This window comes from Schistocerca piceifrons, chromosome X, assembly GCF_021461385.2.
Source record: "Schistocerca piceifrons isolate TAMUIC-IGC-003096 chromosome X, iqSchPice1.1, whole genome shotgun sequence".
NCBI lineage: Eukaryota > Metazoa > Arthropoda > Insecta > Orthoptera > Acrididae > Schistocerca > Schistocerca piceifrons.
The window spans coordinates 900,026,441-900,049,525 of record NC_060149.1 but is presented as its reverse complement, the minus strand read 5'-3'; the positions used below and the strand labels follow the sequence as shown (position 1 = coordinate 900,049,525).

The window sequence follows — 23,085 nt, the reverse complement described above, 5'->3', positions numbered from 1 at the left end:
GTTATTCTACACGTGATACGGACCACAAATGGGAAAACCCACTGACATAGTCGATTCTGACTGAGGGCAGATTATGGCACTGCGCCTGGGAATGAACATGTCGGAAAGGGCGAAGTTGGTCAGCTGTACGCATGTTGCTCTCTTGAGTATCTATAGAAAATGGTTGAACGGCGGCGAAACCACGAGTAGGTGTCAAGGTGTCGAACGGCAACGTGGAAGCCGGAGGATTGCCCGGTCTGTGCAGCAGGATATGCGACTGTCTGTCGCGCGTCTCACGACAGAGTACAATGCTGGTACAAGTGTTTCGGAGCACTCCGTTCACGGCGCATTGTTAAACGCTGGACTCCGCAGCGAAAGACCTCTACATGTTATCACTTTTCGAGGAAAGCAGCGAATGGTGGAAGGACTTAGTTTCCTTTTACTTGCCTATTTCATTTAATATTTTGATTCTATGTATTTTGAAACTGAGAGAGTCAAAATGTTTCAATCTTTGTTCGATTTTTGTGTTTATTATAGAAAATAATGGGAATTAAAACCGAAAATCGGTTATTTCAGAAATCGGTTATTTTGAGCGGTTTATACCCTCAGATTAAAGTGGCGTGGGAAAAACCGATATAGCCTAAAACTGGTTGTTTCAGCGATAACCGCCATCCCTAATTGATGGTGCACTCTTGTCGTACACTTCCATCTACTTGGCATAAATTGTTGCAGCATCGTTGCCTTTATCTCTTCGAGGTCTTACCGCTTCAAATCCATAAAAATAATTGCCACACGATACTCCATTTTATCAGTGGACTGCACCATTTCCTTTGGCAACGGTATTGTGGCACGTACTTAGACTGCACACATTTACCTGAAAACATTCAAAAAATTAGTTACCTAACTCTACTTTTTCGAGGTGATAGTTAAATCCCTATGCCTGCTCTTCCTACAAGTTGCTTTGGATAAATTTTCCGGGGTACTTTGCTCAGCACACTCACTTACTGCAACAATGTTGAGCAGCTGTGAACTCAACTCCCAACTGTGCACATGTGACAGTCAACCAGTTCCGTGTCTCGAAACATTAATGAATTAAATTAAAATCGCTGAACTTGTGCAAAATAATGAGACCCAGGCAGATAAAAACTAAAATCCGCGATGGAAGACAAAACGTAAGTTTGCAATATCAGTCATAGCAACATGCACTGCAGCACTTTGAATTGAACCAGATACCGTTGGTAATCGAATTTCAGTGGTACAGAATGTTCATCTTATAAATTTATTTGTTGAAAATGTAGTACGCTTCAAATCTGCAACTAAGTAAAGGCTAATAAAAGGTCAAAATTAGTTGTGGGGAACAGGGCCGTTGCTATGGGTTTTGCCATCCTAGGCGAGAATATTGAAAAATTTTATCACCATCCGTCTCTCCGATACCTTTCCCCTCTCCACCACCACCAACATCCGACGTCACTGCAATGCAGACCTCCTATTATACTTTTAATCTTAACCTAAGGTAAACAGATACCCTCATTTTCTGTGGACAGTCCCCAATTTTCATGCATTGTCCTCAGTCCCTTTACAACTGACTGAGGACAACGAAAGTCCTCAACAATGCAGAACTCGTTTATGATGTTATCGCACCTGTCGAATTGTATTGAAACTTGGCTAATCAGTCCACAACTTCATCAAACTTTTGGATGAAGTGGACCTCTCATTTATAACTTTATCATGAAACATGTTGTTAATAATGTCTGTTGCAATATCCAAGATCACGAATGCTTCTAAGAATTCTTGTCTTAACAGTGCCCGAAGCCTAATCTCTAAACGCTTTAAAGCAGAAAATGTCCTTTTGCACTTCACTTGTGTAACTAAAACTGTCAGCAACGTGCAATATGAAGCATACAAACGGTCGTATGCATTAATGTGTAAGTTATAATAAGACATCAGCTTGCATGCACAAGGCACACATTTTCTAGAATATACAAGTCATGACACTCACTTCTTGGTTGTTTTTTTTTTATACATCAAATTTAAAGAAAACAACAGCTAATTTGTTTGAGAAAAGACAATGTAGTTCTTTTCTCGTGTTGCGAGTCTCGGACGCTCAGACTTACGCCTAGTTTACACGACGACACTATGTTGCAGGCAACTGCCACTAAAACTAAACACTTTCGGCGTGTTCCAACTTTGGCGACACTAGTTGTATGAGTTTTGAGGTTATGTGTGTTCGTAGAGTGTAGACAGACTGAAATACAAAGTGGGGAACGGAGAATAATGTTCGCTTTTTGGATTTCCATGCTTTGCATAGGTGTTTGTAGGATTTCAGTGATGCTGATTACAAAAATAAGCAACATATTGCTGCCGCTGAGACCGTCATGTATCATCATAATGTAGATGGTTTGAAAATATCTGAGGTGCAAGACAAAATTTATTGAGTTAGGAGCACATACACAACCGGATTCAGAAAAATACAAGCAAGTGTAATTCTAGCTGTGGCAATGCTCTTGTCTACAAGACTAAAATCCCATCGTTCGAGTTGGCCAACTCTTTATAAGGAATATTGTTGACAGGAGGGAAGGCTATACAAATCCAAGAAGCTCCATTCTTTATTCAGTATTCATCTATTTAAAACGTCGCTGCAGTGCTCCCCATTCATATATGTTAGAATTTTGAAGTATTGCCATTGTACAGATCTATCTTCAAGAGAGTAGTTTGCAAACCATTCTCTTCTTAATGTGGCCTGCTTCGAATAATTATTGTTGCTAATGTTAATAATTATTACTGTTAATGTTAATAATTACCGTATTGGTGTTAATGAAATAGCGTCGTCAGCAACTAAAACCGTATCTTATCATGCCAAGTGTTCTCGATTGTAATACACACAATATGATATGTAATTTCAGTTCTAGCGACAGTGCTTCATGCATTACAGTACATTTATTCCTTATCACATAATTAACTCTATTTAGAAGAAACGTGAACAGTTCTGGTGACATTCTAAGATAATTAAAAGAACTTCTTGGATCTTCTGTTATAAATTATTTCAGCAAGTAAACTGAGCAACCGAGCTGACGTCTTTTCGTCATCCAGTCACGAATCAAATGGTTCAAATGGCTCTGAGCACTATGGGACTTAACATTTATGGTCATCAGTCCCCTAGAACTTAGAACTACTTAAACCTAACTAACCTAAGGACATCACACAACACCAGTCACGAATCGAAACACATTTCTTATTTTTTTCTTGTTAGCGATTCCACACAACAAGCTTTAACTCCATTACAACTCGTGTGAAGTGCAGCTGCCAAAACTTTCATTTCAGACGTGAATCAGGGACCCACAAAACGACGAAACTGAAGTGTATACTGATGTCGCCGCGTCTACAGTCATATATGAAATCACTTGCGTGCAACTCATTCCATGCAGAGTGGCGAAACCCAATGTCGTGGTGTAAACTAGGCCTTACAGACAGATACCAACTCATTTTTATGTACAGGTATGATCAGCTGCACTTACCTTTTACTTTTAGGTATGTTGAGAGAGAAATACAAAACCTAGCTTGTGAATACATGATAGATTATCTACAGGAAATAATAGTAAAACTAAAAATATCAACAGAAGCACTCAATACATCAGACGCTTGACAAATGGTCTGCATAAAAAAGCACTGAGGTAGGCATGGTATCAAATCGCAACATGACGGCAGCGCACTTGCCCCGCTCAAGCGCAAGACAGAGATGAATCAAGGTCATGTTCGTTGCCGTTTCGTACTAACTAGCGGCTGTTTTAGTTTTGAGATATGTAGACGCAATGCGTTCACTTTCATCAAAGACTTGTTGAGAAACTGTTCTGTATGGTTTTGAAAACAATTTGGTGTTTTAATTTTCTACTTTTTTCATTTTTTCACTTCATTTGCCCAATCTTTTCGCTATTTGATTTGAAATTAATTTTTTCCTCCCTTTGCCGCCACTAAAATTTTGCCGCCCTAGGCAGCCGCATAGCCTTGCCTAATGGTAGAAACGGCCGTGGAGGGAAAACAATTATCGCGTCCAAAGCGACACTGTTCTACCAGACATTGGTCAACACTGTCGATTTTAGACACATTACATTATCTGTGCCACCTGCAAATTTTCGATAAATCACCAAAGTATCGACACAGCAGATAACTGCACATGAAAATTCATATGCATCAAACGAAAGGTAACAAAGCGTTGAATAGAGTATTACAATTAGTTTGTACCCTCGACATTAAATTCGGAATTTACGCAATTTTCTCTTATTGGCGTGATTTCACTCGCGAATAAGGGAAAAACCAGTAATGTTTAAGAACTGAATTTAATGCCATTTTTCCCACTCAGCGCCTTTAAGGGGACCACACCCTGCCTATCTAACCCACGTTAATTTAGGCAAGTATTTGACCCATTTCTGAAAAAAGCTATTTGATGCAGGAGCTTAATATTATTACTGTATGTTACATGATGCTAAGAGAGTCAACTGTACTAAAATCTACTTTATCCATTTTATAGTTTTTGAGAAATACTTTTTTAAATTTATTAGTAAACAATATTTAGTTTTTTCTGCAGAAAATATTTTGTGTGAACTTCGTGATGGGGGAATATTAATGAATGTAGTACCAGAGGTGGCTTTTTATGTTATGCAGAGTCCCTGAAAATTTCATACATTTATCTATGATAGTTTCTGATATAATGGGGCATATGTACTGAACATTTTAGTTTGTGGGAAATCGACTTTAAAGAAAAAACTTTTGAAATTTGTTACTTACAGTTAATTAAAACTGTCCTGCCGCATATGATGGCCCTTCTTTGGCCACTTGCAGGTCTTCCAGCTTCTTTTTCACCTTCCTGGATGTTTGTCTTGCTTTCTTGGCCATATTAGAGACAGACCTGTGTGCATCAGCTACCCTCATTTTATCGCAATGTTGCAGCCCAGTGATCATATTATTACCAGGATTAATTCCCAGCTTTTTCAGTACCCAACACTTTCCAATATTGCCACAATTGAATGTAATAACAGAGTCATGAACTCCTAGTTTCATTGTATGCATGCCTACAAATACAGTTTTAGGAAGGCAGTTTCAAATTATGCTGTTCAAACATTCATTTTGGTTCTGTGTCTGCCCATGCAGACATTTCCTTAGGAGGTTAGGATGAGCCAAGTCTCTGAAAATAGGTTTAATTGCTGTAATAACAGCAGCAGGAAGAGAATGCTGGTGAGAATAAGATTCTCAAGTTGCCTGAGCCCTATTGTATTTGCACCACGAATTTTCTCCTGATGGGACACAATCCGACATCGCTTATCATCAGTAGAGTACTTATGGAAGAATATGGCCCAAACATCTCTCTTCATTGCCCCCAGATTCTCTTTATTTCTCCCAATTGCCTGCCCATAGTATACCTGCAAGTTTTCTATAACAACTACTCGCAATCACACTTGAACAAAACTAACCGTGTGTTTGAAAGCGTGTTGTTTAAAAACAGCAGAAACAAAAGAATACCGACTAGACTTAGCAATGTTTCTATGTTTCGAAACAGCGTATCGATACGTGGAACTGTTTCAGTGTTTCGGAACGGCTGTGGTTCACTGTTTCGAAACAGTGGTGTTTCATTCCGCCCCTGTCTCGGATATCCGGACCAGATTCGATCTCGAGCCAGACACAGAAACTGTATCGTTGTTTCAAAATAAGGCTGTTTCAGTCCACCTGTGCTTGGAACGGACTGATTGTATCGAAACAGTGATGTTTCATTCCGCTCTGTGTCGGACGAGATTCGGGCTCGGCACAGGTACTGAAACACAACATACCACTTCGTGAAACACTTTCAAGAGTGTCGAAATCGTTTTGACAAGCAATAGCATGAAGCTTAAGATATCCGAAAATAAAGCTTCGTTTCTAGATGACTGTCCTATTCCGAAATGGCGTAACATTTGCTTTATAAACACTAACCAAACAATAAAACAACGCATACTATTCACATTCAAAATAATAAATATGTGAAAATCATTCAGTTAAATTACACTTTTTTTATAACATACGTTTCTCTGTTCAAGTACAGTAATCATATTAAGAAACGCAAGTAAGCCTAGAACATTCTGAATAAAAAAAAGGCGTGGAGTGACAGTTATTATACATATACATAAATTTAATGTAGGTATAATTGAAAGCAATCTGTTTGACATATCACTGATAGTGTAATGGTGAACGGGAAGAGCTGGGAAGCATGGTGAATTTACAGTAACGGTTCGAAACACCCTGAAAGACAAAATTTTTTCTGTTATATTTTGTTATTTATTCGAATTATTTGGCGTTATTTGTGCGTCTATAGTCACTCTGCCTATTTCCACAATGATTCCCTTTGTGTGCATGGAAATTAGCAGGATGGGTATATTACCCATACTAGCGGAATGTGGGAATCGCAGTAGCATATCCGTTGTTTCTGCAGTTCGCTCCCACCTCCAGTTCCGTTCGTGGTGGTTCTTCTGTCTTCAGCTATGGCTGTCCTCAGCCAATTGAAAAGTATGAAAGTCACACGACACGAAAGCAGCGCATTTGCTGCATGAAATACGAAATTGCCAAGACGCCTAAGTGATAGTTTCATACTTTCTGCGATATGATTAGCGCTCTCGCACCTCATTTGTGTTTATATGGACATACCTATACAGTAGACATTCAAGATGATAAAATGTCTAGGTTTATTAGATTACAAAACACAAACTGTTTCACTGCTTCGAAATAGCGTATCGAAACATGACATTGTACTGTTTCATTTGTTTCGAAACAGTTACGTGTTTCAGTTTGCCCATCTCTAATACCGACCGTTGCATTCCAAGGATTGCTAAAACACTCAGGAGAAAAAAAAAAAAAAAAAAAACGTGCAATGTTGTCGATATAAAGATCTAAAGCATATGCAGAAAAGTGGGCGACAGAAAAGTGGGCGTCACACATAAACACACGTGGTAGGAAAATGCACTTTAAATGCCCGAAAAATTTTTTTCAGCAAAATCCTTTTCAGAGTACTTAAATAAAACCTTAATCTATCGAAATATGATGAAAACCGAAAGTCTATTTTTTCGACCTGAGCCACAGTGTGGTCCCCTCAATGATGTCTCCTACATTAGTGTGGTATAGATGAACACAATATTTACGATTATCCCAGTCAAACCTTTCAAAAATGGTCGCCACTCATACTGAACATCTTTCAAACTGGAGGCGATAAGTTCCTACAATTTGAGATGTATCAAAGAATGAATAATTATTATTATTATAACATTTAGTCTAGGAAATTTTTAATTGTGTAGCTTTATTTTGTTGTTGTTCTTAGGGGATTTCACATTTATGATCGGACATATTATATTTAATTTTTTAATGATTCTTGTGTGTGACTGTTGTATATATTACTATTTTTATGTAATTGTTTATTTACAGAACTATATCAACATGTCCCAGTATACCCCTTCCTCATACTCTATCAACATGGATGGTTATGACAAGCAGGGCTGCCTGCATGAAATATTTATTAAGCAAGCCAGATTAACTCCTCATAACATAGCTGTAGTAACTCACGATGGGCAACAGGTAAGCTGTCTCCTAAGTAGCACAATATTATCTTATATAAAGGAATATTTTATGTCAGTCATATTTTCAGATTTTAGCCAAATAGTTTCTCTGCAAAATTCAACTGGTCTCTCTCCATGACATAAGGTAATACACTTACTAAAATGTACTACATTTCCTTGGCAGAATGATTTCTTAATTCAGTTTATGCACCACACAGAAGACAATAATAATACTTTTGAAGATCATTCAGTATATCATGTTGCCTCCCTTGTACACATAATAATAAAATGATCATGTGTACTTGCCCAATTATTTCATTCCAATTGTTTACTACAGACCAGCTGTAGTACATTAAATTTCCTAAAATCTCAATGCAAATTTTGCACAACAGTACATCAAAGGACCAGTTTTCTGTCATTAATCCTATTGTTAATTATTCAAGAACAATTTATTTGTCCATGAGTCCAAATTTAAAAGTTTATCTCTGCTCATATTTTGAATAACATGGTATGGTACAGCTGGGTTTCAAATAGTGATTATACTGGTTTCTCAGATTGAAAGAGAAACTGAGTGGCCATAAACTGTAGCTTAGCTATAGCCTGTATGGATAGTAACTTGCAAAACTAAAGATTTTATGCCATTAAAAATACTGCCCATACAGGCTGTAACTTGTCTATCCTTTATATGTGGTTACGTGAAATTACTCTCTCATCATTGCACTACCTCTTGGATAACTGATGTTCATTGTTCCAGTGCTATACCTAGTTTAAATGATTCTTCTTCTACACAACATTGCTACTTAACATAGTGATAATGATTTATTTGCACATTGGGATTTGACAAGTCTACCAGTACTAATAAACTCATCCACTAGGCATTTCATGTTGGTGATTACATCTTCTATAAACTTCTACAATCACCTGTGTGCATTGCTCTTTTCAGTGGGTTCATACCCATACATGTTCTGTAACTATCAAAGGGTCTTGAATAGCCCACACCCTTTCTTCAACAATAACCCAAAGATATCTTGTTGCTTTGACATGCAATCCACTATACAAGCAAAAGAAAAGAAAATAGACTCTTAAATGATTGTACAAAGGAAGAATCACTTGAACTACGTGAAAAGTTGGAATTATTTACATTATTAATAAGGAAGTTAGAGCTGTTTTTGTTCCGTTTGAACATGATAGAGCTGAATGCAGTTACTCTCACTTGATTGTCCATCTGTGTACAGTGTGGTACAGTAGTCAGTGTGTGCATTTTTGCTTTTGTCAAAAAGTTTAGTTTTCAACAACACCTAAAAGATGCTGTGACAAAGTTTGTTTTCACAATTTCATTCTCTGTAGTTTGAAATTTCAATAGTGTTGCTAAATTCTCCAAGCACTGCCACAGACTTTTAGTGTGATCTCTTTTTATAGCTGTCTCCCTGCAGTCTTTGGTAGCTGTGACATTGTTTGGGTTAATACTTTCTTTCTTGTTACTGTAAATATGGATAGATAATGTGCTCACTGTGTGCAGATGCTGGGGGTGTTGGCACGTGTCCATAAAAAGCTAGAACCTGTGTAGTCCACAGTAGACAGGTTTCAGATTGTTGCCCTGGGTTGTGACAGCCTTTTGACACCACTGAGTATGGCTGTGGTACCCACAAATACCTAATGTGGCTGTGCCTTCCGATGCGCATAACATAGCCCAAGACAACATTTTAATATCTGCAAGCTGCATTGTCAAAACCTGCATATCTTGTAGGCCACATATGGTTTCAACTTACTATTTCAAAGCTTTTGAATAAGGTATTAGTTAAAATTCAGCACCTTTTTGTTTTGGCAGTAACTTTGTCCCTGCACAAACCATAGACCTATCTGCAGTGGAGTTTCTTACATGGTTCAGTATACAAATAGCTGTACCATAGGTGCAACCAGATCAGAGCGATATCTATGGAGAGTCTAGACTTACATAGGATTCCTGAAGCCTATTCAGTAGTTCATAGCAACAGTCTTGATATAGCCTTGTAACATTAGCCAACATGTTATTATGTTCATACAGCAGACATCTGAAAGCAAGGTGAAACTACAGCTGTTATATTTCATAAGGGCATGTAGTTCTCCTGCATGGTTTAATAATGATCACATCCTTTTGGGCAAAATAGTCTGGAGGTAAAAAGTCCTAGTAGTTCAGTGTAGACTACGTAGGTGGGGGTGTCATTAAAAAAAGAAATTGTCGCTTTGGGTCAGTGTGTGGAAACTTAAGTTCTTAATCGTGCAGGTAAGCTAGACAGACTGAAAAGAGAAGTGGACAGGTTGAAATTGGATATAGTGGGAATTAGTGAAGTGAAGTGTGGCGGCAGGAAGAGCAGGACATCTGCTCAAGCAAGTACAGAGTTATCAACACAAAATTTACTATGAGTAACATAGGAGTAGGTCCAATAGTGAATGAGAAAATAGGGATATGGGTGAACTGTTATTAATAACAAAGAATACAAAAATTGAGAAATCACCAGGGCATGGAACTGTACCTATAGAATTAGTGAGGTGTGAACCAACCATTCTGTATGACTATCTAAGAAGTTGTTTAATAAATGTATGTGGGATGGGTAGGAAATTCCAGCAGAGTGGAACCTAACATATTTAAGCCACATACATATAAAAGGAAGCAAGAAAGTATGTAGTAGTTATTGTGGCATGAATATAATAGAGGGAAACATTCCACGTGGGAAAAATATATCTAAAAACACAACAGTTTGTTGCGAAAGCTTGAATTTCATGTGTATGTTTGTGTTTGTTTGTGTGTCTATCGACCTGCCAGAACTTTCGTTTGGTAAGTCACATCATTATTGTGGCATAAGTGTCACAAGTACAATTATCAGGCTGTAAGGGAGGAATTTAAAATTAAGAATGGAAAAGTTTGTAAATGAAGCATAAGAACAAAGTGGCTTCAGAAGAGACATGTCACGTACAGTTCAAATGGCTCTAAGCACTATGGGACTTAACTTCTGAGGTCATCAGTCCCCTAGAACTTAGAACTACTTAAACCTAACTAACCTAAGGACATCACAAACATCCATGCCCGAGACAGGATTTGAACCTGCGACCATAGTGGTCGCACAGTTCCAGACTGCAGTGCCTTGTCATGTACAGATAACATCTTTACCCTAAGATAGATCATGGAGAAGAGATTGGCAAGGAATCTAAGCAGTCATTTGGTTTTCATAGATCTTGAGAAAGAATATGACACAGTGCCACTAAAGCTATTGTTTGAGGTGCTACGTTCAGGGGAACTGCCAAAACTTTATGTAAGAAGCATCATAAACCTCTACAAGTTGGCAGAATGTGTCATTAAAGTAGGGAAAGAAATTTCTAGACAGCCCTTCAGAATAACTAAAAGACTGAAGCAAGGATGCTGTCTGTCTTCCTCACTCTTGATGTATGTGCACTGAATCTGTTGTATAAAAAGCACATCGGAATGGGGATTGAAGTAGGGAACCAGTATATGTACATACTTTTCTATGCTGATGATCAGATCATTGCAGCAAATGATGAAGAGGGTATATCTTACATGTTCAGGAAGTTGTTGGAAGAGTATAAAAAGTAGGGTTTAAAAATTAATTTTGAGAAGATAGATGTTGCAAAAAAAGAGGGAAATAACCTGGACATTGTCAGACATCTTATTGAAGTGTTAAAGAGTTTAAGTATCTGTGTAGTATCCTATGACATGGTGGAAGATGTGTCAGAGATCAGGCAGGGTAGGGCGGCTATCCAAAAATTAAACTTTGTACTTCAGTTCTCAAAAATGAGTTTAAAAGTTAAAATTCATTTATACAAATCCATCGTGGACCCAGTAACAGCCTATGGGAACTCACAAAAAGAAATGAAAAAAGACTTAGTGTTAGAAATGGACCACTTGACATGAAACTGTAAAATGTCCGGACTTGATCACATAAGAAATGAGGAAATAAGAGAAAGGACACAGGCTCTTTACAGCATTATGGATAAAATAGAAGAAAGACAGCTAGGATGGTTTGGGTATGTCAAAAGAATGGGTGAAGATGAATGGCCCAAGACAGTAATTTCATGACAATCTCCTGGAAGGAAAAGAAGAGGAAGACCATGGAAAGTGAGGCTAAGTGGTATCCAAGAAGTGATGGAGAGAGGAGGAATGGAAGAGCATGAAGATGAATGGTGAGATCGAGGTATTTGGCAACAGAGATGTGAAATGTGGCAACAGTTCAAGAACCCCCACAACAAGTAAGGAAGGAAGAAATGGCAGAAGGATTTAAGAGATGAGACCTAGATAAAGTGAAAGATTCAATGGTTGTTCAGAGTTTCTAGGGATGTATTAGCTAGTGACTGGTTGAAACTGAAGAAATAAATAAAATAGAAAATGAATGAGTAGCTTTTAGAAATGAAATAGTGAAGATGGCTAAGCACCAAATAGACAAAAAGACAACATGCAATAGAAATCCTTGTATAATGCATGAGATATTGAATTTAATTAACAAAAGGTGAAAAAATAAAGAAACAGCAAATGAATCAGGTGAAATGGAATACAGACATCTTAAAATGAGATGGCAATAAGTGTAAAATGGCAAAGCAGGAAAGTGTAGAGGGGGAATCCAAAGCTGTGGAAGCAAGCATAACCATGGAAAAAGTAGATACCACCTGTAGGAAATTAAACAAACCTTTGGGGATAAAAGAAACAACTGCATGAATAGCAAGAACTCATATGGTAAGCCTGTGCTAAGCAAAGAAGTGAAGACTGAAAAGTGGAAGAAATATACAGGGTGTTACAAAAAGGTACAGCCAAACTTTCAGCAAACATTCCACACACACAAATAAAGAAAAGATGTTATGTGGACATGTGTCCGGAAATGCTTAATTTCCGTGTTAGAGCTCATTTTAGTTTCGTCAGTATGTACTGTACTTCCTCGATTCACCGCCAGTTGGCCAAATTGAAGGAAGGTAATGTTGACTTCGGTGCTTGTGTTGACATGCGACTCATTGCTCTACAGTACTAGCATCAAGCACATCAGTACGTAGCATCAACAGGTTAGTGTTCATCACGAACATGGTTTTGCAGTCAGTGCAATGTTTACAAATGCGGAGTTGGCATATGCCCATTTGATGTATGGATTAGCACAGGGCAATAGCCGTGGCGCGGTACGTTTGTATCGAGACAGATTTCCAGAACGAAGGTGTTCTGACAGGAAGACGTTCGAAGCAAATGATAGGCATCTTAGGGAGCACGGAACATTCCAGCCTATAACTCGCAACTGGGGAAGACCTACAACGACGAAGACACCTGCAATGGACGAGGCAATTCTTTGTGCAGTTGACAATAACCCTAATGTCAGCGTCAGAGAAGTTGCTGCTGTACAAGGTAACGTTGACCACATCACTGTATAGAGAGTGCTACGGGAGAACCAGTTGTTTCTGTACCATGTACAGCATGTGCAGGCACTATCAGCAGCTGATTGGCCTCCATGGGTACACTTCTGTGAATGGTTCATCCAACAATGTGTCAATCCTCATTTCAGTGCAAGTATTCTCCTTACGGATGAGGCTTCATTCCAACGTGATCAAATTGTAAATTTTCACAATCAACATGTGTGGGCTGACGAGAATCCGCACGCAATTGTGCAATCATGTAATCAACACAGATTTTCTGTGAACGTTTGGGCAGGCATTGTTGGTCATGATTTGATTGGGCCCCATGTTCTTCCACCTACGCTCAATGGGGCACGTTATCATGATTTCATACGGGATACTCTACCTGTGCTGCTAGAACATGTGCCTTTACAAGTACGACACAACATGTGATTCATGCACGATGGAGCTCCTGCGCATTTCAGTCGAAGTGTTCATACGCTTCTCAACAACAGATTTGATGACCGATGGATTGGTAGAGGCGGACCAATTCCATATCCTCCACGCTCTCCTGACCTCAACCCTCTTGACTTTCATTTATGGGGGCATTTGAAAGCTCTTGTCTACGCAACCCCGGTACCAAATGTAGAGACCCTTCGTGCTCGTATTGTGGACAGCTGTGATGCAATACGCCATTCTCCAGGGCTGCATCAGCGCATCAGGGATTCCATGCGACGGATTGTGGATGCATGTATCCTCGCTAACGGAGGACATTTTGAACATTTCCTGTAACAAAGTGTTTGAAGTCACACTGGTACGTTCTGTTGCTGTGTGTTTCCATTCCATGATTAATGTGATTTGAAGAGAAGTAATAAAATGAGCTCTAACATGGAAAGTAAGCGTTTCCGGACACATGTCCACATAACATATTTTCTTTCTTTGTGTGTGAGGAATGTTTCCTGAAAGTTTGGCTGTACCTTTTTGTAACACCCTGTATAGAATGGCTACAGAAAGGAAACAAACTTTAAGGCAATATTGTGGAAAAGTAAAATGGATTAGATGAAGGTAAGATGGGAGACATGATACGATGAGAAGAATTTAGCAGACCACTGAAGGACCTAAATTGCAACAAGGTGCCTGGAGTAGATGACATTCCCTCAGAATTTTTGATATCCTTGGGAGAACAATGATGGCAAAACTATTCATCTGGCATTCAAACATACAGCATATGGCATAAGGGAAACACCCTCAGACTTCAAGAATAATGTTACTACCTTAGTTCCAAACAAGACAGGTTCTGACAAGTGTGGCTATTACTGAGCCATCAGTTTAATAAATCATAGTTGCAAAATACTGGCATGAAGTATTTACAGAAGAATATAAACTGACTACCACAGGGAAGATCAATTTGGATTTTGAAGAAATGTATGAAAATGTAAAACTATACTGTCTCCTTGACTTATCTCAGTAGGTAGATGAAGAGAGGCAAATCTCCATTTGTTGTACTTTTAGATTTAGAGAGAATTTCTAACAATATTGGCTGGAAAACACACATCAATAAAACAAGAGTTATCTACAATTTTTACAGGTACCAAACTGCAGATATGAGAGTCAAAAAACATGAAAGGGAAGCAGTAGTAGCCTGTCCCTTTTGATATTCAGTTTCTACATTGAACAAGCAGTAAAGGAAACCAAAGAGAAATTTTAGAAGTGGATTAAAGTTCAGGGAAAAGAAATAAAGACTTTGAGGTTTTTGATGAAAAAATACGCTCTTGAAAAAAGGTTCTAAAATGGATGTCAATATATATAAAACAAGACTAACAGATTATAATCTAACTAAATCTGGTGGTGCTGAGAGAATTAGATTAAAAAATGAGACAGTAAACATAGTAGATGTTTTTGTTATTTGTGTAGCAAAATAGACAGTGGCAGAAACAGAAAAGATAACCACAAAATGCAGACTGACAATAGCAAGAAAATTGTTTCTGAAAAAGAGAAATATTTTAACTTGTAATATACATGTAAGTATTAGGACATCATTTCTAGAAGTATTAGTCTGAAATGGAGACTTCTACAAATGTAAAATGTAGTTAATAAATACTACAGATAAAAAGAGTGTAGAAGCTTCTGAAATTAGATGCTACAAAGTAATGCTGAAAATTATAAGAGTACATTGGATAACTACTGAAGAGGTACTAAATTGAGTTGATTATAGACACTGAAGTGCCAAAGAAACTGGTATAGGCATGCATATTCAAATACAGAGATTTGTAAACAGGCAGAATATGGTGCTGCAGTCGGCGCAGTTGTTAGATCAGTTATTGCTGCTGCAATGGCAAGTTATCAAGATTTAAGTGAGTTTGATTGTGGTGTTATAGTCAGCACATGAGAGATGGGACACAGCATCTCCGATGTAGCGATGAAGTGGGTATTTTACGATTTCACGAGTGTACCATGAATATCAGGAATCTGGTGAAGCATGAAATCTCAGACAACCCTGTGACTGGAAAAAGATCCTGCAAGAACGGGACCAATGGTGACTGAAGAGAATCATTCAACATGACAGAAGTGCAACTCTTCTGCAAACTGCTGCAGATTTCAATGCTGGGCCACCAACATGTGTCAGCGTGCGAACCATTCAACGAAATATCATTGATACGGGCTTTCAGAGATGAACGTCCACTCATGTATCCTTGATGACTGCACGACACAAAGCTTTATGTTGCAGTTCTCAAAGACACGTAGAGTGGCCACCAGAGTGACCATGTTGTTCATGTTTAGTTTTTTACCAGGAGGCGTCAACCGTGTCAGATGTCGAATGATCACTGTGAATGGTGTGGAGATGCTGCATACTCGAGTAAGACAGTGTTGTCAGCACCTGACAGAGTTTGAAAGGAGTCGTCATTATGCGTCTACATTTGGCCAGATAGTCAAATTTCACAGTATCTAGGTTTGTGGGGCATCTAGATGTGACAGTGATCCAATGCTGGACTGCACAAAAGTGTGAGGGCAGCCATACTTATCTTCAAAGTGCTGTTTGACCACAACTGACTACCACAAGGGAGGATCGTGTTGTGCACCAAACATGCTGTAATATCTTCAAACCTGTACCTGCCATCCAAGAGCAAGTAATTCAGTCCCTGCAACATTCTGTGTCATCCTGCAACCATTGGTCTGAGACCAGCAGCAGCCTGAGTAGGGAATTACCACCCCGTGTGAGACCTGCTGTTAACACTACAACACAAATTGTTGTGTTTGGAGTGGTGCTGTGACTGGGAAGTACGGACTGCTGATGAATGGTGTCACATTGTATTCAGCGACAAATTGCAGTTCTGCCCTACCCTAGGTGACAGTCATCGACGAGTGTGGCGGCAACCTGGGCAAAATTCCCATTCTTTCAGTGTTTTTGACAAGACAGCATACTACGAGGAGCCGTTGTGTATGACTTCAGGTCATTGCTAGTAGTGATTGAGCATACCCCTGATGGCACAATGGTACATTGCAGTCATCCTGTGTCCTCATTTTTAACCTCTCATGTGACAGTATCGTGAGGCCATGTTTCAGCAGGACGATGCTAGTTCACATATGGCACATATCTCTATGAACTGACTGTACGATGTTGAGGAACTCCTGTAGGCAGCAAGATCCCCAAATCTGTCCCCCACAAAACGTGTGGGACAAGTTCAGACATGAACTCCATCCCAGTGCCAGTACGCAGGATATCGAGGACCAATTGCAACAGTTGTGGGCCAGCTTGCAGCAAGAGAGGATACAACAGCTTTATGAAACCCTTCTCAGTGGAATCAGTACATGCATCCAGGCCAGAGGGGGAGCAATGTCATACTGATGAGTGAGCTTATACAACAAAGTTCTTTGTCATTTTGGCTCAATTTTGTAATCACTGCAATAGCATCACATATCCTCTCAACCTATGAAACTCCATTTCGTTTCCTCCTCCCATTCTGTGTGCTTCATTTTCTTTGCCACGAAGTGTATATGAAAAATTACCATACACAGTAAATGATAATATACTGATTTGCATATGTAAAGAGATAGGATGGAGATGTGGATGGAACAGTAGCTGGGTGTGCGAGTTCCTTTTGTACTACTGTTTGACCCTCATCATGTCAGTCACACGTTCCCTGTCATTTCAAATCAAAAACTCTCTGTGCTACAGCAGCATTGACATATGAGAAGGCCGTGTTCTGTATTTATGGTGTGTTCACATGACAGCAAAGGAAACATAAAATCTTTATGATGAACAATTAAATGACTAATACGTTTAATGAGTTATGAGAAAATTAACATGCAGCTCCATACTGTCATGTTTTAAAGATGTATGAATAGTTTCAGGAACAATATATTCTAAGTCTGCTTGTGATATAATATCCTCAATTCAGTTATCTTTCTCATCAGCCCATTAAAAAATAAAACTCACTTTAAACATGAATTAAAATGTAGTTTATGATTATTACAGATCACATATGAAGAACTTGACAGATTAACTTATTTTCTATCTGTAAGACTACGTCATATGGGAGTGAAAAAGAACACTGTTGTGGGAATTTTAATGGATCGCTGTCTTGAGTACACAATCTCATACATCGCAATACTCAGAGCAGGTAAGAATTAGTACTAGCAGTCAGTTTCTAAAATAACCAGCACCACTTTCTAAAAGAAAATAACTTTACCAACTATCTCTAGCCTCAAGAAATCATTATCTTCAACATAATGTTTGGACATCATAAGTTAGTAGCTTATGATATGAACTGCATGCAGTTTTGTTCCTTCTTAAGTAGTAAAATGCGTGTTTCTTTCAAAAGTGTGTAGAAATAGCTTAAGCCATAAATAATGAATCTCAGAAATGCAGAGGAACATATGAATCTACAAGAAAATAAAATTGGTGGAAGAGTGTCATATGGCACTCTTCTCTCCAAGGTTGGAGACTGTAAAATGGTTAATGTCGGATCAGATAGTTGTAGACACCAAAAGATTAAATGTTTTGTATAGACCACTTTGTAAGATTGTAATGATGTAACAGCTTCTAATCAAGTTTCTTCTGAGAGATGAAAGAACTGAAACCAGAAGTGAAAATGGGGAGAAAATTCTTTGTAAGCTTACATCACAAGAGGTTATTTGCCCAAGATGAATGAAAGAATGGCAGTCAACTCTCTGGAGTGAATGAAATAGCCATTAAAATTCTTGTGTACTGTTACTATACTATAAATGAGATACTGTGTTGTATTTTTCACAATTCATTGCAATAAGGAATTATCCTAAATAGACATTAGTATGCTTCTGTCAAACATATTTTTGAAATAGATGACTGTGTATCACCCAGTCTGCCTTCTAGCATGCTTTTTTAAAATTCAGAGAAACCAATTCATAAAATTTTAGGGAAACACTTCAAAAACTACAACTCACTGAATTAAAGCCATGTTGGTTACCAGCAGGGTGTATCAACTAAACAAGTAATATTCTCATTTATCAGCCTGTTTTAATAATCCATTAATAGAAGAATGTCTGGTGTTGGAATCCTGAAACCTTTTGTCATCTATCCAAGGCTTCTGATTGAATCAACAGTGAGAGTCTTACAAGGAAGACAGAGCATTACAAGTTAAGTGAGATAGCCAGAATGTTGATTAAACTGTATCTAATGACAGAAAGCAAAACGTCTTGTTGAACCATTGCACATGGAATATGTGTATCGTCTAAGTGGGATCCTATTAACTGAGAAGTGTCACATGACCCTGAGCTTTGTCCCCTATTATACTTCATCTTTATTAATGATCTCATGATGTGTGCCATCTCTGAGATTCATTTTACACTTTCGCTGATGATACAATTATTATTACTAACAAAATACCCAAAACAATCTTAAGGAAACTGCAAACATTCCCTTTAATGGCATTAAAAAGTGAGTTGCTTCAAATAGATTCCCACTAAATGCAACAAAATACAGTTTACTCATTTCACTGCTACTAAGAGAATGCAGCAGGTACCAGGTAAATGTTATATGTAATTGTCAAGACCTAAAAACTGTGGATTCATATCAATTCTTATTCTGAGAATAATCTTAGTGGATTGATCATAGTCTTCACGTAGAAAAAAATCTAAGTTCGGCCCGTTATTCTGTCCATATAATTATTTCTGGCTGGAATATTTATCCTGTCAAAACTGCGCACTATTTCTGCTTCCATTCACTGTCAGATTACAGAATTATATACTGGTGGAACCAAACAAAAGTAACAAGGGTTTTCACCTCCCAAAAATGTGTGATGAGAGTCACGTGCAGGGTTCACCCCAGACATTCACAAAGAAACCTCTTTAGAAAATTAGGAATTCTGCTAATAATATCCCTAAATACATTTGCTCATTGATGTGTTTTATTTGTAAGAATCAGATCCTGTATATATCAAATAACACAGCCACAATACAAGGAGAAATCTTGATGTACAGTGTGAACTAAAAACCTTAATGTGCTATAGGAAGTGGTGCATTATACAAGCAAAAAAAAACTGATCAGTTGCTCCTTCCTCAAATTAAATCTATTGTGAACAAACTTTTAAAATTCAAACAACAGTTTAAGTAGTCAATCATAGAAAACCCCATATGTACCCTGGATGAATATTGTAACCAACAATAATAATATCTGTAATTTATATAACTGGCAATTCTGTTCTACCTACATTAACTTAATCCACAGGGTCTTTGTATTCCAAATGCCTGTGTTAAATTTGAACAATCTGATGCTGGTATACTTTTGATTGCAATTCACTAATTTTAACACATATGTAAATTAGTGGTAGCTGGTAGTCATCAGTAGATATTTATGAACATTGTTTATCCTTTATTTTGCAAAGCCTTCAATTTCCCTTAAGTACCGTATCTGTTGTCCATTCTGTTTGCTCATTGTAAACACAATGAAAAAAACTGCTGTTATGTTATGACTAAATAGTTTATTACATTGTATTTTCTATGTCTTGATGTAAATTATAACAATTACTGCAATCATTTGTGCTTCTGTCTCTCTCTCTCTCTCTCTCTCTCTCTCTCTCTCTCTCTCTCTTTCTCTCTTCCTGCATCCTAGAAAATTATTCATTACCTGGATACACTGGAGTTAAAATAAATGAATAAACAAATAAAAATAAATAAACAAAATTCTAGATTTGTAATTATACTAGCCAAACGAGGGCCAGCTTAAGGCCCAATAAACACAAGCAGCCACTTTTGATGCCAAGCAGAGAAGTACACAAGTGCAAGATTTATATTATTCAGGGTGTGTCATAATTAGAAGTGAAAACTGACACAGATGAAGTATATCAAAGAGAGAGTGAGAGATGGAGGGGGGGGGGGGGCACCAAATGATACAGTATATCACCAATGTGGAAAAATGTTCTCGAACTGGCCGTGCTCCAAATAAATGTAAAGTGGAAAGGCCTTTCTACAGTTTTTCCCATATATTGAAGTTTCTTCCCTTTCCTTACAGGGACAGAGCTTCAAATTGGTATTAGTCTAGTTTTTATGGGCTTTTAGGAATCTTTCCTCCTGCTCAAATTTTTCTGAATTTATGCAAGTCAAGCAAGCCTATGACTATCTGCACTGGCCCTTCTTTATGAATGCTTGATGTTCCCTATTAGACATAATATGGATCTCACACACTTCAACACTGTGCCAGGATAGGTCATGCAAGTAATCTGTTTTTTGCACAAACTGTAGTTTTCAGGATCCTACCAATGAATTGAAGTCTGTCAATTACTTCACCGATGATGTACATTTTGATTATTCCACTGAATTTTCCCATACACTGTTACACAGGCTTTTGTTTGGTATCTCTAGCTTTCTATGATTCACAAACTGTAATTTATATACATTTACAGCAAGTTTCCAGTCTTTCCATCAAGTTGTGTCTTATCATGATCTGATTGCATATTACTGCCTTTTTTCACATAATACTTCTGTTAAATACTTCAAGCAACATATTTATTACTCTAACAAATTTGTCACAAAATGTACATAGCAGTAAAATCATAGAAATTTGAATTATACAGAGACACTGACTGTTGCTCTCCTGATGCACTTTCACAAATGGAAGAAGATAGGTAGACAAGGTTGTTATAGTGTCATATGGTACCCGTTCACACACACTATAAGATAGATTTCAGAGTATGTACACATATAGTTGCAGATATTGTAGCACTATCTCTATTTCTTGGGATCATCCAAAATTACTTCTGTGTTTGTGAATCCTCCCATCTCCAGGATAATATGCTGTGTTCTGCATGTCAAAAAGGTCTCAACCCATTCACAAAAAAGGCTGCATATTCCATATTAGCACATTTCCGTTAGCTTAAATCACAGCAATATTGAACCCAATGCTTTTTGAATATCACGGGACCATGGAACCACCCAAATACCCCTTAAAGAGTGCTTTAGGGTACAAAGAGTACAAATTGGGTTTTGCATAAATAGCCTTTTTGTAAGCTTATGCAGAAGATCATTTTGTTTCAGATGTGTTATTACATTTGGACACAATACATTCTACAGATCTACTACAGAAAGATGTTAGGGGTATAGCATTTCCTGTGGATTAGTTCTGTTGCCATTTCTGTGTGTAGTTAAAACCTGTGCTCTCCTCCAAAGACTGGAGGCAGTTTTCTGCTCAAGGAATCTCAGTTACAACAAAACTGGAGATAAGATACTTCAAATTTCTGTGCAAAACCTTACAGTAAGTCTTTCAAAACATGGGGTATTGTTGAATTTTAACAGTATCAGCCTTTTTCCTAGGCAACATGATATCAACATTACTCCTCTTTGTAGAGTCATTACAATCAAATTCTTTTATTTTACTTTCTGATGACCCATTTGAAAGTGAAAATCAGTATTTCAGCTTTCATACAGCTGTTACAGTTTTAGCCTCTACAACATTAACATGCGTCTGAACACTGTGTCTTGTGCCGACAGCAGCAATTTTGGGGTGATCCTTCAACAGAATTTTTACAAAAGTTGTTGAACATTTTGATTAGTGAGTCTTTCATTTCTCCTGGTGAACTTGTCGATCAAACAGTCTACAGGTGTACAACTGTTTTGAAGTGTCCAATGGGCACAATATTTTGACGATAATACTTGTTGCCATTGTCAGGTGTGTTGACAAACTGCTCTCCTGGGGTGTATGGCCAACTTATATCACGTGCCCCCACAAGCCATTCTGTATGTTATCTATGCCCAAGGACTCATCAGCAGCAGAGCAGGCAGTCATTTTGACATATGTGGCGGGCAACGCCTAGCAGGGCGCCCCTTGTTGCGGTAGTGTGGGTGTAGTTAATCCATCTGTCCTGACCGCTGGAACATAATGTTTGTTGAGTGTCTTCTTAATTAGACCCAATGCTGCTTCCCAAGCCTTGCTGAGGTAGTAGCCACAGTCACGGTTGATGAGATATTTCCTGATGCATATTTTGATGGTCTCTCTGACGACTCTGTCCCAGTATTCCATCTGATGAGTCTCAGACAAACAGTGCTCTGTGACTACCGGCTTGATGGGATGGATTAGTCATGTGTGCCACTGGCGTTCTCTGCATCGATCTTTGATGGTGTTCATTCTTTGTCCAATATATGTCTTGCAAATTGGCACATAATCTGATATACACTAGCCTTCCTTAAACCAAGATCACCTCAATACTTCCCAGTAATGTCCTTGTTTTATTGGGAAAGCAGAAGACAGTTCTTACTCTGTCCTTTTTCAATATGCACCCAATTCTTCCTGATAGTGTGCTGGTGTATAGTACAGGGGCAGTGGCTGCATCTTTCTTCATGACTTCATCCTTCTCTGCATGTTGTACTGTTGTGGTGGGGTGCAGAATGTGCCTAATGCACCATTCTGAGTAATTTTTGCAATTGCCCTTCTGAGGATCCATCATTTTTTGTTTAAATTATCAGTTGCCTAACTTCAGTTCTACATTCCACATCAGGACCATTGTGAAGTGGGCATTGTTTCTTGTGCTCTTACATTTTTTGTGTACCATGATGAAGGTTTCAACATCCTTAAGTCTTTTGCTAGATATATATATTTGCCCGCGAAAGGCAAAGGTCCCGAGTTCGAGTCTCGGTCGGGCACACAGTTTTAATCTGCCAGGAAGTTTTATATTTATAGAGTTTGCTCAACTAGTTTCTTTAG

At 38.2% G+C, this 23,085-nt stretch overlaps 1 protein-coding gene across 3 annotated transcripts in view; it reads left to right on the top strand.

The window, feature by feature from the left end:
* The window catches only part of LOC124721554 (glycine betaine reductase ATRR-like), a 314,803-nt gene that overhangs the window by 126,110 nt on the left and 165,608 nt on the right, over positions 1-23,085 (top strand). For all 3 annotated transcript variants that reach the window (XM_047246588.1, XM_047246590.1, XM_047246589.1), the window contains exons 2-3: positions 7,420-7,569; positions 17,389-17,533. In XM_047246588.1, coding sequence (XP_047102544.1) covers positions 7,420-7,569; positions 17,389-17,533 — 295 coding nt within the window. The remainder of the gene's footprint in view (positions 1-7,419; positions 7,570-17,388; positions 17,534-23,085) is intronic.